The sequence below is a fragment of the Cricetulus griseus genome, assembly GCF_003668045.3.
Source record: "Cricetulus griseus strain 17A/GY chromosome 1 unlocalized genomic scaffold, alternate assembly CriGri-PICRH-1.0 chr1_0, whole genome shotgun sequence".
Classification (NCBI taxonomy): domain Eukaryota; kingdom Metazoa; phylum Chordata; class Mammalia; order Rodentia; family Cricetidae; genus Cricetulus; species Cricetulus griseus.
The window spans coordinates 153,843,294-153,858,779 of record NW_023276806.1 but is presented as its reverse complement, the minus strand read 5'-3'; the positions used below and the strand labels follow the sequence as shown (position 1 = coordinate 153,858,779).

Below are 15,486 nucleotides of genomic sequence, written 5' to 3'. Positions count from 1 at the left end.
GACTTTCTTATTGTCTGAGACCTACTTACAAGGAATGTGATGCTGAATATTTCAAAGAATACTCTCCAGGTGGATATAATACCCAGGGAAGAACTACATCAAAGGAAAGAGTGACAAAATATTAAGGTCACTTTGCTAAAAGGACATATTGGCATGCCACTCCAGTATGCTGTTAGAGAAAGCCTATATATTTACAAACACATCTTGGCAAAGATCACCTTTTGTCCGCTCATGTTGACTTTGTATCACATGGAGACATCTAATTTGTTCTCCACTTAATTCATTTCACAAGTTCACATGAATTTGGGGTGGGAGGATCTTTATCATTTTACTCTAATTACAGAACACTCAAAGTAGCCCTACATGTCTTCTGTATGTTTACATAAGCGCTCAAAGGTCTAAGATCAGAATCTCCATCACTCCAGGGCTGTTCTGTCCTATTCCTTCATCATAAGGGATAGGAGAGCGGGGATAGACCAGAAAAGCTGGGGATAGACTCAAGAGGAAGCCTTAATGACACACTCTTAAGGAAGAAAATTCTACCCTAAATCTCCCCAACCTGCCAAAGCCTTGCTATATGTGTTTCAAGGGGGATCTCAGGGCTGGGGATGGCTGTCAGTCATGGGCAGTCATTCAGTTAGTCACATAATCCCTGCAGTTGTAAATACACAAAACCATATACTTCAGAATTGTAGTAGCCCAGAGACAGATGATGGGAGTGGGTGCAGGAGAGCTACTCACTGAAGTAAAAGCCCCTTGGTCCACACACGAATTGAAGAGCATCCACCAGCTCAGCCCCGCAGAGGGTCTCTGGTCCAGCTGTGGCAGAGCTGGTAAAGGTGAGCAAGCAGAGTGCCAGGTAGAACAGATGTGAAGATGACATGATGTGTATCTTTATCTGCCGGAGGGAAAAGAAGGGAGGGTCAGTCAGGTGTCCTGGGTCCTAAAAGAGTGCAACAGTGACTCTCAGGATTCCCTTGTCATCATCCATCAAAACTCTCTGGCCCAGAAGAGCAAGTGGCATGAAGGGCCCCTGTGGGTCCTGGCCTGAGCCTGTCTTGACATCAGACAACCCATGTTTAGTCCCTTTGATCTGCAGAAGTCCTCCTGTTTTTTTTTTAATGAGTTCCTATAATAAATAAGTGGGGTAAAAGGGCTACAAACATTTACTGGGTGACAAAAGATGGCCATTATTTTATTGGGGGATTCCCACGTAATTCTAAAAGCCCGATAAAACATCTCAATCATCACAAGTTAAATTTGCTCGGCTTTGCAGTGAAGCTGTTTTCATTTAAATGCTCTAAAACATAGCTATCTACAGATGGTGCATATATTCATTATATTTATTATTGATCAAAATACTAAATTAAACAGGGCATCATTTTCTATCAATAGATTAGAAGATCAACTGGCTGGAAAGGTATTGTGAAAATACGTCATTATAGCTTTTCAGAGAATAAGGGTGGGGGAAGGGAAGGAGGGAGGGAGGGAGGGAGGGAAGGAAGGAGAGAGAGCAAGGGTGAGAAAAGAGGAAGAGGTAGCTTACCTGAGAATATTAGCATCTAACATAGCCACAGGTGGAAAACAAACAAACAATCCAGAAACAGGAAAAAATGTGAGGATTTAGGAATGAAATCATCTCACAAAAGCACAGTGACAGAAAGTTCTGATGCCTTTCTTTAAACACTATGAAGGTCATAGTCTATACCTCTATAACAAAATGCAGGTTTAGGTGAGGAGGGAACCTTCAAATGAGAGAAAACCCTGCTGTTAGTTGTTCCTGCTGTTACAATTTGGTTCAGTGGAGCATGGATAGTGGGTAGAGTTCTGATTTAATGGCAGCAGGCTGAGGTGGGAAACCTAGTATGCCTAAGTCCTAGGTACAGGATTCAGGCCCTCCCTGGAAGAAGGGGCCAATGACCCAGCATCAGACAAGGCAGGCAGCAGAGTTTGCTCTGGCCAGTTCCTTTACAGAAAGTCTGGGTAGGTTAGAAGCAAATGTCATGTTTTATGGCTGCATAGAAACTAGAAACCCTCTTGTCAAGGCTGAGAGTGACAAGCAGGAAAAGGGAGGATGGCAGGAGGTCAGGGAGTCTAGAAATCATTTTCTGGGCTTTAACAGGAAATAAAATCAGTTCCTATATTCCAAAGCCCCTCTCTTCAAGTCCACTACCAGAGAGGTCCGCACAGAGACTACTTTTCTACGCGCAGGGCACTGGGCTTAAAACCCACAAGAGCCTTTTCTTGAGCAACAGGGATTCTGACTTAATCTCTGGGAGTCACTCATGTGCCATTCTATCAATTTTATAAGAAAACCCATCAAGGGACCTCTGGTTGGCACAAGTTAGTCAATGGCTGATAGCCAAATATCATCCCTGCCAAAGTCAGGGTTCCTGTAACTCAAGTCTGCCTTTATTCTAAGAAACAGATGGATAGGAAGACAAATACTTCCCCATATTGCTACTTGTGGAGTCAGCATGAGCTTTCATCCAGGAAAGCTCCCAAGATAAGCAGGTGACTAGCTGCACCTCTTGCAGATGCATATGCCGCAGCAGCATGAAAAGAGTCACCAACATGGTATTAGGTTACCTACTCTACTAAAGGGGTCATGGAGGTGCTCTGGGAGCTGTATTTTTTTAAGGAGGCTTTTTTGAATCTCACAGTTAAGAGAATGAGACCCGGACATTTTGTTTATGGCACTTTCCCTGTCATATGTGAACTCTCAACCTAACGGTACTGCATGCCTGGCAAATTTTGCCCAATTTTTAAAACACATTTCCAGTTTTGTGGCTAGATCTTCAGCCTAGCATTTAGAAGGGGCAAAGAAACCCAAGCCCCTGCTTCTTGACAGCACAAGGTAAATTTTTAATAATTTTTGCAAAGCAGCTGAAGATGGAAAGAATACTGTCTACTTACATATCATCATGAAAGAGAACATGCAACTACAGAGGAGGGACAGCCTCAGCTAAGCCCTTAGTACATTTTCTCAGTAGGAGTTTGGCATGGAAGCCCTTCATCTCTATACAACCAAAGACATGGGATTTCCTAGAAATGAGCTAATATTTACCTATTTCTCTTAGTTATGAAAAGAATGAAGGGGAGTTTCCCCTTTAGTATTCCTCATGGAAACCTGACCAGATCCAACCCAACAGGGCTTCGTGGTTCTTTGTGAAAGGGCAGCTCTGTAATCCCCTTGATTGGTCTTAGAGAACACATCCCTACACACTGTTAGCAGGCCGACTCCAGCATAAATAATACTCCAGCAAATTCCCTTCTGGAACACCGCCCCCTATCCCTGCTGACTTTCAGATAGTGGTGAAGGCCAGGCACCTGCAATGGTTAGTTTGGACCAACTCCACAGGAACTATTACTCAATCTCACAACCTTTGTAAATTTAGACTGTCATGAGCTGTCACAAACTACATTTTAATCGTTATTTTAAGGGAGAGTGGATTTACGTCCAGCACGACATAGTCATCTCTAGAAGTTAAAAACTGAAAATTGCTTTAGTCAATTTTTCTTTTCCTTTCTGTTTGGAGTTATATTGAAAAACCCTGCTTGATAAATATCAGTACTTACAATTCTAGGACCTCTGGTACATTTTCCTTTAGCTCAGAGACTAGTCCAGCTCACCCACAGAGAGCCAGAGATTATCACATCTTGTTCCCCAAACAGAAAACAATAACGAACTTGCTTAGGGGCTAAGAGAAGTTCAAAACAAGTCTCCCCATATGTTCTCCATTTCCTCAGGCCCCTTATTTCATCAACCACAAGGAAAATGAAGAGAGAGAAGGCATAGATGTGGTAGGAAGAGACCAAGGAAGAGCCTGAGAAAGAAAGGGCAAAAAATACCCAATCCTGAACTCACAACACTTTCCTCAAAAACTCATCCACAAATCCGCGTTTCCAAAGGCCTTTCTGTGTCTAACAAGTGGGATATCAATTGATTCCAGATGCCTGACCGACGATGAAAATGCCCAGTTGAAGTGTGAGGGCAATGGTCACAAGAGGGTACTCACAGGAGGTGCAGTCATTTTGGTATGTCCCAGGGCTTTTTCACAGCAGGTCAGGGTGGGTATTATGAGGCCGATGTGAATAGAAAACTGAGGACTTAAAAACATGTGCTGTTTTGTGGGTGGGGTTTGGGAAAGCATCTAGTTACATTTGGACACCCAGGCAGGTATGCTATGAGCCTGGGTAAACTGCCTTTTGTCCATTCAAACAATGAGCAAACTGCACAGCTGGAGTTGAGTCAATCCCCCCACCCCCATCCCCCCACCCCCCACCCCCCCCCCACCCCCCACCCCCCACCCCCACCCTCACCCTCCAGCCCCCACCCCCATCCCTCACCCCCCACCCCCACCCCACACCTCACCCCCACACCTCACCCCCCAACCCCCAACCCACCCCTCACCCCCCTCCACCCCACACCTCACCCCCCAACCCCCAAACCCCACCCCTCACCCCCAACCTCCACCCCACACACCTCACCTCCCACCTCCCACCCCTCACCCCCACCCCCACTCCCACCCCTCACCCCCACCCATCACCCCCACCCCTCATCCCCACCCCTCACCCTCCACCCCCACCTCCACCCTCATCCGCACCCCCCACCCCCAGTAAAGCCACTGGTTTCCATTGTGCGGCTATCTATCCTAGCTACCCAGAATAGTGATCCGAGTTCCAGCTCCTTCCTTTCCTCCCCCACCTTGCCCTAGCTGAAGCCTTGGGAAATACCTTGAGACTTGAAGTACAAAGCCAGCCTGTGCCCTGCGTGCACTGCTCTAGGCAGCTGACCTCTACTCGTTGAATGACATTTCAGAGACCACCACACAGCAGCCCCCTTCAACCATCTCCTGCTGCCAAGTACAGGAAAAAGTTGAAGCACATTGCTAGCTCTACTTCTGAACTGTTCTGCAGACCCAGCATGGAGAGAAAGTTCATTTGGAGACGATTTTCCAAACTTGCAATGAATGCCGAGGTAACATTCCACAGTCTCTTTGATGAGCCCCTTAAATAGGGAGACACGAGCCCAGCTGCCAGACCACACAGCGTATATGAACGCTGACTTCATTCCTGTAAGGTGGCTGGAGCCTGCTGGCATCTCAAGGAGGGCAGAATTAGGTGCATGACAAGGCTGTCTCCCTAACTCCCAAGTCACTTACTTGCCTGAGAAGTCCTAGCCATGAAGCGTTTAAAAGCAGCGAAGAAACGCTGCTGCACTCTGGCTGGGATCTTTTATGAATTAAGCCCTCCGGCAACTGCCTCCAAGGAGCCAGTGACAGCGGCTTAAAAGTGCTTGCAAATTGAAAAAACACAAGTCTGCAAGGATATAATTTTGCTGAGAATGGAAACTTGAACTAGAGCCAGTGATCGGAAATGAGAAGTCAGTGCGTTGACAGCGGCAGCCGCGGAGGCTAGATTCACCTAAAGAGACTTTACTGCACCCTGTGTAAGAGCAGAGGCTTGCAGCCCGAAACCCAAGCCCAAACTCAGTCCACGAAAGTCCCCTTCCAAAGAGAAAAGTTGCACAGGCAGCCGCCAGAACGCTCCTGCTTTCCGAGCACAGCGTGGATCTGTTTAAATTTTCTGAATATGCAAAGACAGCAAGTTGTCTAAGAGCTCCTTTTCAGAAAAGCAAATTAAACTTCACTTTAACTTTGACTTTCTGGGCATAAGTGCAGAGAATTCCCGATTCTTGGCTCCAAAAAGCACATTTTAAAAGCTTTCTTATTGTCTAAAATGTAACTTTTAATCTGTGACATGCCTTCTAAATAAAGTCCTGACGAATTCCACACATACACAGAGACAGACACACACGAACATGGTCTTAAAAAAGCAAACGCCTGCACCTGTGAAAGGAAAAGCACACCCCAAGTTCATAGCCATGCTTTCTAGCCCCGAGCCATAGGCAAGATTTAAAGGAGCCTCTTAAAACAGCAGCGCGGAAGCCCTGTGGAAGCGGAAGGTTTAGCATAAGTACCTTGCAATAGTTCTACCCGTACAGATATCTCTGCAATTGCATTCACCTCCCGGAGCTCTTTGCACGGCTCCCACAGAACTGCACATTCAGCAACTTGTAAATAACTCCCAGTTCTGAAACAATGCAAATTCTAAGCGGATAACAATTCCCGGCAAAAGAAAACAGTGCACAGTTTAAATACAATTCCCCAATGAGTCCAAAGAATAAGAGATATTTACCTTCAAGAAATCACAGAAGCAGCACTTAAATAATTGAGTTGGAAGACTGCTGATTTTTCCCATTGCTTCTGCAGTACAAAGTCTGGAAGTGAATTGGTGAGCAGGAATAATGAGGCAAAAAGAAATCCAGAGAGATGGGAGATGTTAAGAGCAATGTCACATTTCAATTTTGAGGACTTTATTCCATTGCGCAGGCTCTATCTGCTCCGAATTTAGCAGTGACAGTGAGATTTAGCAAACAGAAGAGGGATTTAGAGAAAATCCTCACATTTATCTACAAAACACAGACACTGTAGACAGGAAACAGCTGGGGGAGCATTTGCCTTCTCTCTCTCTCCCTCTTCTGGCAAAGTTATCGAGTAAGGACTTTTTTGGGCACAGTGACAAATAACATCATACCTTTGCTTTTAAAAACTGGAGCACAGAAGCTTTTTTTTTTTCCTTAAAAGAATGTGTGTTACTGACAGGGTTAGCAGACATTAAACACTGATGCTGCCATAGAAAACAGGGGCTGTTCTCTGATTAACTTTCCACAGGACATGAAGGTACACATGTCTGTCATACACCTTACTGGGATTAGAGGTTCTAAGTGGGACAAGGGAGCAATTTTATATTTTAGGGCAAATAAAAATTTGAGAAAAAAAAGGAAGAAAAGATCATCTCCAGAAAGTCCAACGATGTTAACCTTGAGATGACCAGGCTAAACTAGTTTGAAAGGCAGCACTCCGGTGACCCCTTGTCCTAGTTGCCAAGCCAGGAGAATGATCTCATTTCCTAAAACCTATAGATGGCAGGCAGCAGTGGGCTGGCTCCCATTAGGACACTGTATCGTGCTTTGTGCAGAGAAAAAGACTATGCGGAGCTCTGGAACCAACTGAAAAATAAAAAGACCTTATTTTTCAACAAAGCTGGATGCCTGTCACCTCCTTAAACCCAAGGAAACAGTATGTGGGGCACACACTGGTTCCCCTTTGGCCATATTTTTTCTGCATAACTCCGTGTGTGCGTGTGTGTGTGTGTGTGTGTGTGTGTGTGTGTGTGTGTGTGTGTGTGTGCATGTGCGTGTGTATTCCAATAACATCAGCTGGCTAGCAATACCCTCTCCAGAGTTATGATGTCATTCAAATCCCTCAACTGGGTAAGTGGCTGGCAGCATGGTTCAAGCTGGCTGCTTCACTATTTATAATGTATACTTGCCTTTGCCGTAGAGAATTAAGTTCTGATCCTTTGTTGATATGGTTTGTATCTATTTCTCAGTGGTTTTGAGATATAGATAAGAAAGTGAATTATGAAAGAAGGTTACAAAAGCCAGATTAGATTGTGCTTTCCTTGGATGTCTCTTAGGTGTGGTTTCTCAGGGGAGATGGAAATGAGCCTGACTCTCTTTGCTCTCTCATGACTCTCCAGGGATTTGAAGATACTGATACATCAGTGGAGAGAGCGGTCAGCAGGAAACTATACACTGCCTCGTTAGTCTGCCCATGGCTGGAGATCTGCTTTGCAGAGGTGGATGTCCTCAAATGAAACCAGTTTGATTTTGTAAGGGGTTTGGGCTTGTTCCAACCTTCTGTGTGGTCAATACTTTATGGCAATGTTTACCTTTCAGACACAGACGTTGGAACCCTGGAGTTAGGCGGTTCCAGTGGTGGGTGTTGCTAGGTATCATCAGATGAGAGCACCTACTATGTGCCCAGTTACACATACCTGTAGAGAAGCAAAAAAGGAGCACAAAACAGGCACAAAGAGAGAAACTTCACTGCCCCATGTTGAAGTGCAGTGCACAGTGGGAAGGGTAATAATTTCTCAGGGAGGTGAGAGTTAAAACCTTTTTTTGGAAGTGAAGAATGGCAGAGAAGAGAAGGCAATGTGAGAGGCACAGGGCTGGGAAGTTCTTGTGGGTAGGATTGACTCAGAGAACACACAAAACTGCATCATCACCCGGTGGTCCTGGCATATGTGCAGTTGTGTGGGCAATCCCTGCACACAGAGCAATTCAGGGTTCCCTCTAGCAACAAGCTCTCCTGGAGCATTTGACTTAAGATTATGTATGGAGATCTTTTTCTTTTTCGTAGAAAATAAAATAAATAAAAGTCCCTCTTCCTCTTAAGGGTTTGATGATGTACATAATATGGAATCAAAGACCTGTTGAGAACTTCTTAGTTTCTCAGTCAGGAGAATAAGGTTCAGGCAGGAGTCCAGGTAGCAACCCCTTCCTTGTTCTACCATGGGATTCCTTCACAGGCAAGCCAGCACTATCAATCACTTATGCCCCATACAGATGTAGTGTACTTTAATGTCTCAATACATTCTAGAAGCTTGCTACATGTCTCCAAGTTTGCAACTGTGGCTCCCATGCTTTCTGGGCACTGTGCTGTGCTGTGTGGTGCCATGGTGTCTGTGCAGTGCTGGGCTGCACCATGCTGTGATGTGCTGTGCAGTGCTGTGCTGTGCTGTGTAGCTGTGCCGTGCAGTGCAGTGCTGTGCTGCACTGTGCTGCACTGTGCTGCGCTGAGCAGTGCTGTGCTGTGATGTGCTGTGATGTGCAGTGCTGTGCAGTGCTGTGCTGTGCAGCGCTGTGCTGTGCTGTGCAGTGCTGTGCTGTGATGCGCTGTGCTGTGCAGTGCTGTGCAGTGCAGTGCTGTGCTGTGCAGTGCTGTGCAGTGCAGTGCTGTGCTGTGCTGTGATGTGATGTGCTGTGCTGTGCTGTGTTGTGCAGTGCTGTGGTGTGCTGTGCTGTGATGTGCTGTGCTGTGCTGTGCTGTGCTGTGCTGTGATGTGCTGTGCTGTGCTGTGCTGTGCTGTGCAGTGCTGTGCTGTGCTCTGATGCGCTGTGTTGTGCTGTGCTGTGCTGTGCAGTGCTGTGCTGTGCAGTGCTGTGCTGTGCAGTGCTGTGATGCGCTGTGCTGTGCTGTGCAGTGCTGTGATGTGCTGTGCTGTGCAGTGCTGCGCTGTGCTGTGCTGTGCAGTGCTGTGCTGCACTGTGCTGCACTGTGCTGCGCTGAGCAGTGCTGTGCTGTGATGTGCTGTGATGTGCAGTGCTGTGCAGTGCTGTGCTGTGCAGCGCTGTGCTGTGCTGTGCAGTGCTGTGCTGTGATGCGCTGTGCTGTGCAGTGCTGTGCAGTGCAGTGCTGTGCTGTGCAGTGCTGTGCTGTGCTGTGCAGTGCAGTGCTGTGCTGTGCTGTGATGTGATGTGCTGTGCTGTGCTGTGTTGTGCAGTGCTGTGGTGTGCTGTGCTGTGATGTGCTGTGCTGTGCTGTGCTGTGCTGTGCTGTGCTGTGATGTGCTGTGCTGTGCTGTGCTGTGCTGTGCAGTGCTGTGCTGTGCTGTGCTCTGATGCGCTGTGTTGTGCTGTGCTGTGCTGTGCAGTGCTGTGCTGTGCAGTGCTGTGCTGTGCAGTGCTGTGATGCGCTGTGCTGTGCTGTGCAGTGCTGTGATGTGCTGTGCTGTGCAGTGCTGCGCTGTGCTGTGCTGTGCAGTGCTGTGCTGTGCTGTGCAGTGCTGTGCTGTGATGTGCTGTGCTGTGCTGTGATGCGCTGTGCTGTGCTGTGCTGTGCTGTGCCATGCCGTGTCTTGATGTGCCATAATGTTATGCTATGCTGTGCATAGAACAGATCACATTATTCCTGACTGCTTCATCTGAAGGTCTGCTTTGAGGGCAGAACACAGACCATTTCCTCAGATACTGCGCTCCAGCAGTGTCAACAACACAGGGACTCACTTGTTTTATAACCCCACTTACCCTTAAAGGATAATTGAGTTTTAATTTATGTCCCAATCAAAGTGCATGGTAATCGTCATCAGCTGTGCTGTGGAAACACTCTATGGAGAGTGGGGCTGGGGGGTGGTTTCCTGGAGGGATTCACATACATTTCAGACTAGAAAACTATCTGTGTTAGCAGGGAGGGTGAGCCAGCAGCAGAACAGGGGCAATGTCCATGCTCTTTGTAAGTTCTAGAAGTCAATGTGAAGATGAAAGGGCCTTTAACCATGGGACAGGGCAGGAGGCGTATCTACTGCAAGCTCAAGGTGGTAATAGTTTAGTACCCAGGAAAAGATCAGGGCAGAAAGCCACCCTGGAGAAGAATAGCTGAGGTCATTTTGAAGTTGCTGGATGCTTACACAGTTGCCTGTGTGGAGAAAGAATCTAACAGATACAGGAACTGTATCCCACAAAAATAGCTACCTGCAAAGATGCGCTCATCATGAGAACATCCACCCTGGAGCCTCAGGCTCCCTCACAACCTCACCTTTCACATGTGTAACGCCTGTCGGATATAAATAACTAATCCCCCCCCCCCCCGCCTTCTACTTGAGTGGTCTATTTGCATAAAGCCACAGCTCCGGAAGACTTCTCACACCTTTCTTAAGAAATAAATAAAACAAGAGAAGGTTGCCTGAGAGCAACAGAAAATGGGGCAATAGCTGATCCCCTGGTCTTTTTGCTTGAGTCATATTTGCCAATTTTCTCTCTGTTCCTTCAAAGGTTATGCTGCATCTCTGCACAGTTAGACATATAAATTGTGTCTTTACTACTGTTGCTGTCATTGATGTCAGTGTGTGTGTGTGTGTGTGTGTGTGTGTGTGTGTGTAGGTATGTGTGTTTGTGTGTGTGTGTATGTAGGTGTGGGTATATGTGTGTATGTGTGTGTGTAGGTATGTTTGTATGTGTGTGTAGGTGTGTGTGTAGATATGTGTGTCTGTGTGTGTATTTATGTATGTATGTGTGTGTATAGGTATGTGTGTTTGTGTATGCATGTGTGTGTGTAGGTATGTGTGTTTGTGTGTGTAGGTATGTGTGTATGTATGTATGTGTGTGTATTTACACCTGTGTATATAGGTCTATGTGTTTGTGTGTGTATAGGTATGTGTGTATGTGTGTAGGTATGTTTATGTGTGTATGTGTAGGTAAATGTGTGTGTGTAGGTATGTGTGTATGTGTGTGTATGTATGTCTGTGTGTAGGTATGTGTGTAGGTGTATGTGTGTGTGTGTGTAGGTGTGGATGTCTGTGTGTAGGTATGTGTGTAGGTGTGTGTGTAGGTATGTGTGTAGGTGTATGTGTGTGTGTGTAGGTGTGGATGTGTATGTGCCTGTGTATGTGTGTGTGTGAAAGTACAAAAGAGATATTTGAGGAGAGAAATATCGGAAAGAATGAGGAAGAGAAGAAAAAGTGAATGATGGGACATGTGACCTGAAAGCAGAAGAAGCAGCTATTTAGGGCCAAGAGAGGAGCAAAGAGGAGGGGGAGGGGAGAATAGAAGTTCTGGGTGGAGATTTGGAGGAAAGGTACTTTAGAGTCCAGAAGGCCTTCGTAAAGATCTTGGCGTCTCTGTTGGGTTGTTCTTTGTAGGGACGGTTGCTCTGAAGTGTGATCCTTTGAGGTGAAAAGCTCTATATTCTATATAGAATATAGAACCTAGAGGAAATGGATGTATCCCAAACTCAACATGCTAAAGAGAGGGGGCTCGCTAGGGTTTCCAAGCTCCGGAGGCTCCTGTTGATCCTGGGTAAGCTGCTGTAACTGCTTGAAGGAATGTTTCCCCATAGCGAGGGGGAAATGGGAAGACAAATCATTGTTTTTTTCTCAGCATCAAACTTGGATTTGATTTCAGCTAAAATGACTAAAGGACAAATAACTGAAAACAGAAAACAAATCGATGTAGGTTTGTGAGCAAAACAATCTTAGAGATGGACGCAAGGGTAAGCGTGTGCTGGTGGAAAGAGAGAACTTCAGGGATCACTGCACTTGTCCCGGGTTAAAAAGAAATTGGGAAAGGACACTCCAATTCCGAACCTCAGGGCTAGAACTCACCCAGGCTCTTTCTTTCCTTGAGAATGAAAAGGGGCTGGGGGGGGGCGGCGGGGAGAGAAAGAAAGAAAAAAAAAGGAAAAAGTGCGCGCCCTCTAGTGTGCGATTTGGAAACTGCCGCTTCCCTAGACATGGAGGTGGGGGTGGGGTGAAAACGCCTGGATATGAGCTACATGTACCTTTACTTAATTAAACCTTTAAATAAAGAAACTTATTCTTGCCTCACCGTCATTTAAAAGAGTGAACTGTTGAGGGGCAAAGAAATACCGTAAACTTCACGGATGTCTTCCTCATGTCCTGTCTTCTGGTATGAGCTCAAAACACGGTGTCAAAAGACTTCAGGTGCAGAAAATAAATGGTGATAAAAGTAAAATATTTTTTTAAAGTCATAAGCCCTCTAAGTAAAATGACAGGCCTTCTTGTTTTATAAATAAGAAAAATGACACAGGTGTAAGGATGTGTTAAATGAAACCTAAATTTAGATTCTCCCAAGCGCAGCTTGGAGGCAGTCTGTCTGTGTACTTACTCTTCCCGCTCTGACATCTCGGTTTTCAAATGTGGGTTAGAACCCCTGGCGTCAAGGACTATCTAGGTACAGAAGTGATTCCATTTTTAACCCTCTTTCTATCCTGAATCTACGAAGAAGAAAGTTTCAACCTGACCCTAGTCAGTTTGCTCCCCCCCCATCTTGCTTGTCCCTATATATCGAAGGGACGGAAGATCTCAAGCCTAAAATCTTTCTAGATGGCAGTTTCTAGCCAGAATTCAATAATACTGATTTCATATTATTAATGCTAATATTTACTGTCATTAACACTAGTATTTAAGATTATTACATTTTAAAAGTCTGTTTGAGACATATGTTTTTAGGAACTCCTATTTAAGATAAGAGATGGTGGACTTAGAATAAACATAAACGTATTATTTTCTATGCATGAATTTATTTTTAAAGTTGACATACAAAGCAATGGGTTTCACTGTGATTTTTTTCATACATAGATGTCATTATGCTTTGTTCTTATTTGGTCCCTTTGTCGCCCCCCCCTCCCGCCCCTTCTCTTCTCAGCCCTAAATAGTCCTTCCTTGTGCTTTCATGTCTCATGTGTTCCAGTACTCTCTTCCCACTTCTTCCGGATCTTTCCTTCCTCTCATGCATGCCCTTTCTAGTCTCATGCTCCATACACATACTTACATTCAGAGTCTGCCATGAAAAAAAAAAAAAAAGAAGCATGTAGCTTATGCCTTTCTGAGTTTGACATTGCAATAAGTAATAAGGTTGTATATTAAAACATATGTATCCAAGTCTCAAATATATCAATCTAAGAAAAACATTTTTAAACTAAGTATATAGTACTACAAATGTTCAACAGTTACGATAGCGTATGGATGATGTGTGGAAGTCTAGTATTTGAGAATTGCATCATGTGACATGTTACTGCATTGGGAAAGCAAATGCAGTCACAAGACAAACACTGAGAACAAAGACCATGGATATTTAGAAAAAGGGCACCCTACAAATGAGCTAATTACGTTTCTAGATAGTTTGAATTTCCATTAATCTCTTTAGTGTTTTGATCTGGTCCTTTGGAAGCATCTGGAGATGTTACCACAAGTTAGTATTGAGTTAGGCCTTGAAGCACAAGCTCACTTCCAAACTGGAACTCAGCAGATGTTGTTCCATGCATGGGCAACAGTATGAGCAGAAACACGGGAATGGGGAGTTCCACCTGTTGGGGTGACGTGAGAGATGAGACTGTCGCCTCAGACACAGTGTCTTAGTTGTGGAGTCCCTTTGGTGTCCCCACCCCACCATTGACAGTTTCAATCCCTCATATTTCCCTAGTGTATGAAGATTTGTTCATCAATTAAATGTGTGATGAGCCCTGGGAACAACACAGAGCTTCTGAAAAGCTATGCAGTGATGGGCTGTGTTAGTCAGGGGTTTCTAGAGGAACAGAACTGATAGAACAGACACATGCTAAAGTGGGTCTTATTGGATTGGCCTACATATTGGGGGCTAGGCAGTCTAACAATGGTACTTGAGAAGCGCAGAACCGTGTAGCTCTAGGTGCAACTTTTAGTGTGGTACTGACAACTAATAGCTGTAAGATTTATGGATAGCTGCTGTTCTTTAATCCACATCAGAGGATGGAGAAGTTAAATTTTGATATGATGAAGGCTGGTGGCAATGGGGCATCTACAGACTGGATATACTCACAAGCAGGAAGCAAAGGTAGACAAGCAGGCAAGGCAATAAGGGCTGCCACTGAAGATGTGCCCATTTCAATGAAGGGTCTTCTCCCCTCAGATGATCTTTCCTGGAAAATGCTCTCAGAGGCCCTCACAGAGGTGTGTCTCTATAGACTCCAGAGCTAATCAAGCCGACAATCAAGATTTATTTTAACCCAGACTCAGGTCACATTACAACCCAGGCTGGCTTCCGAAGCCCTGGGGAGAAACATCCTGGCTCTCCTCTCCACAGTGTTCCCAGCTACTCCACTTTGAAAAATGTAATTGCAATGCTTACAACCGAGAAATAGAGTTTCATGGAAAAATGGAAGTATTATACTTGGTAATGATTAAGAGTTGAGGTGGAAAGGTCTAATTTCTGTGAAGCCCTGAACTGTCAAGGAAGCCTGGTTTCTCAGCTCATCCCACCTCATCATGTGGTTTAAAGAAGTTTTATTGTGCTCTTTTGAACACTCTTTTTTAATCATCAAGGGGGCTCTTGGAAACCTTTTAGAATACTTGCTGGAGGGGTCCCTTGCATGGACAAAAGTTTGAGTACTTGATTAAAGCAGAGACTTAGCATCCACTGAGGCCTTTGGTAATAGGCCACTTGAACTTGATAAGTGTACACTCTTGAAGCATGAGCTTGCTTCCATGCTGGAACATCATGCAGGCTGTCCCAGGCATTGGAAGCAGTATGAGCACAGGCATAGGAGAATGGAAGGTTTCAAGTGTTGGGGTAACATGGGGGATGAGGCTGCCACCCTGGACTGTGGAGTCTTTTTGTCCCTTTCTTTGAGCCTGGAACCAAACCTGTATAAACACGAATGTACTTACAATATATTTTGGTTCCATTTTATAACCTCTTAGTGAAAGCCTCAGCTTTTTTCATAGACTGAATATTAATTATTTAATATTCATTTAATAAAAATTTAAACACAATTGCATTAGTCAAGACTCCCTAGAGAAATATAATGCATTCATGTAGGATTTTCCTTTTATGGAACTTACTTATGCAGATCTAGTGAGTTGGATATCTAAAATCTACAAGGTAGATCAGTAGACTGGGAAGCCAAGGAAGAATTGTCCTTTGAAGCAAAGCAGTTTGATATCACTCTTTTTCATCCAAGGAGGCCAGTTATTCTCTAGTGGATATTGGATATCCACTAGATAACAGTTGGATAAGGCACAACCACACTATGAGTAGAAATCAGACTCACTAAAAATCTGATTTGAATATTAGTACTT

The 15,486-nt window shown here is 44.9% G+C and overlaps 2 protein-coding genes across 3 annotated transcripts in view; one reads left to right on the top strand and one right to left on the bottom strand.

Moving 5' to 3' along the window:
- Igf1 (insulin like growth factor 1) overlaps positions 1-6,264 on the bottom strand; it is a 68,309-nt gene extending 62,045 nt beyond the window's left edge. The window contains exons 1-2 of one of the 2 annotated variants that reach the window (XM_027392556.2): positions 6,202-6,264; positions 742-898 (exon numbers count right to left, since the gene is read on the bottom strand). In XM_027392556.2, the coding sequence (XP_027248357.1) occupies positions 742-898; positions 6,202-6,264 (220 nt within the window). Of the gene's footprint in view, positions 1-741; positions 899-2,464; positions 2,480-6,201 lie in introns of those variants that run through there. The other variant, XM_035451941.1, reaches the window with a different exon arrangement.
- A 2,760-nt stretch (positions 6,265-9,024) lies between these two features.
- Positions 9,025-9,730, top strand: LOC118239524 (keratin-associated protein 4-6-like). The gene is made up of 2 exons (XM_035451368.1): positions 9,025-9,356; positions 9,568-9,730. Exons 1-2 carry the CDS (start codon positions 9,025-9,027, stop codon positions 9,728-9,730), a joined length of 495 nt encoding a protein of 164 aa, XP_035307259.1.
- The last annotated feature ends 5,756 nt before the right edge of the window (positions 9,731-15,486 follow it).

Excerpts from the sequence above, each read along its gene's own strand:
- LOC118239524 (XM_035451368.1), top strand. The coding sequence starts at position 9,025 with ATGCGCTGTGTTGTGCTGTGCTGTGCTGTGCAGTGCTGTGCTGTGCAG. Across the intron at positions 9,357-9,567 it reads GTGCAGTGCTGTGCTGTGCT|TGCTGTGCTGTGCAGTGCTG; the intron begins GTGCAGTGCAGT and ends TGTGCTGTGCAG.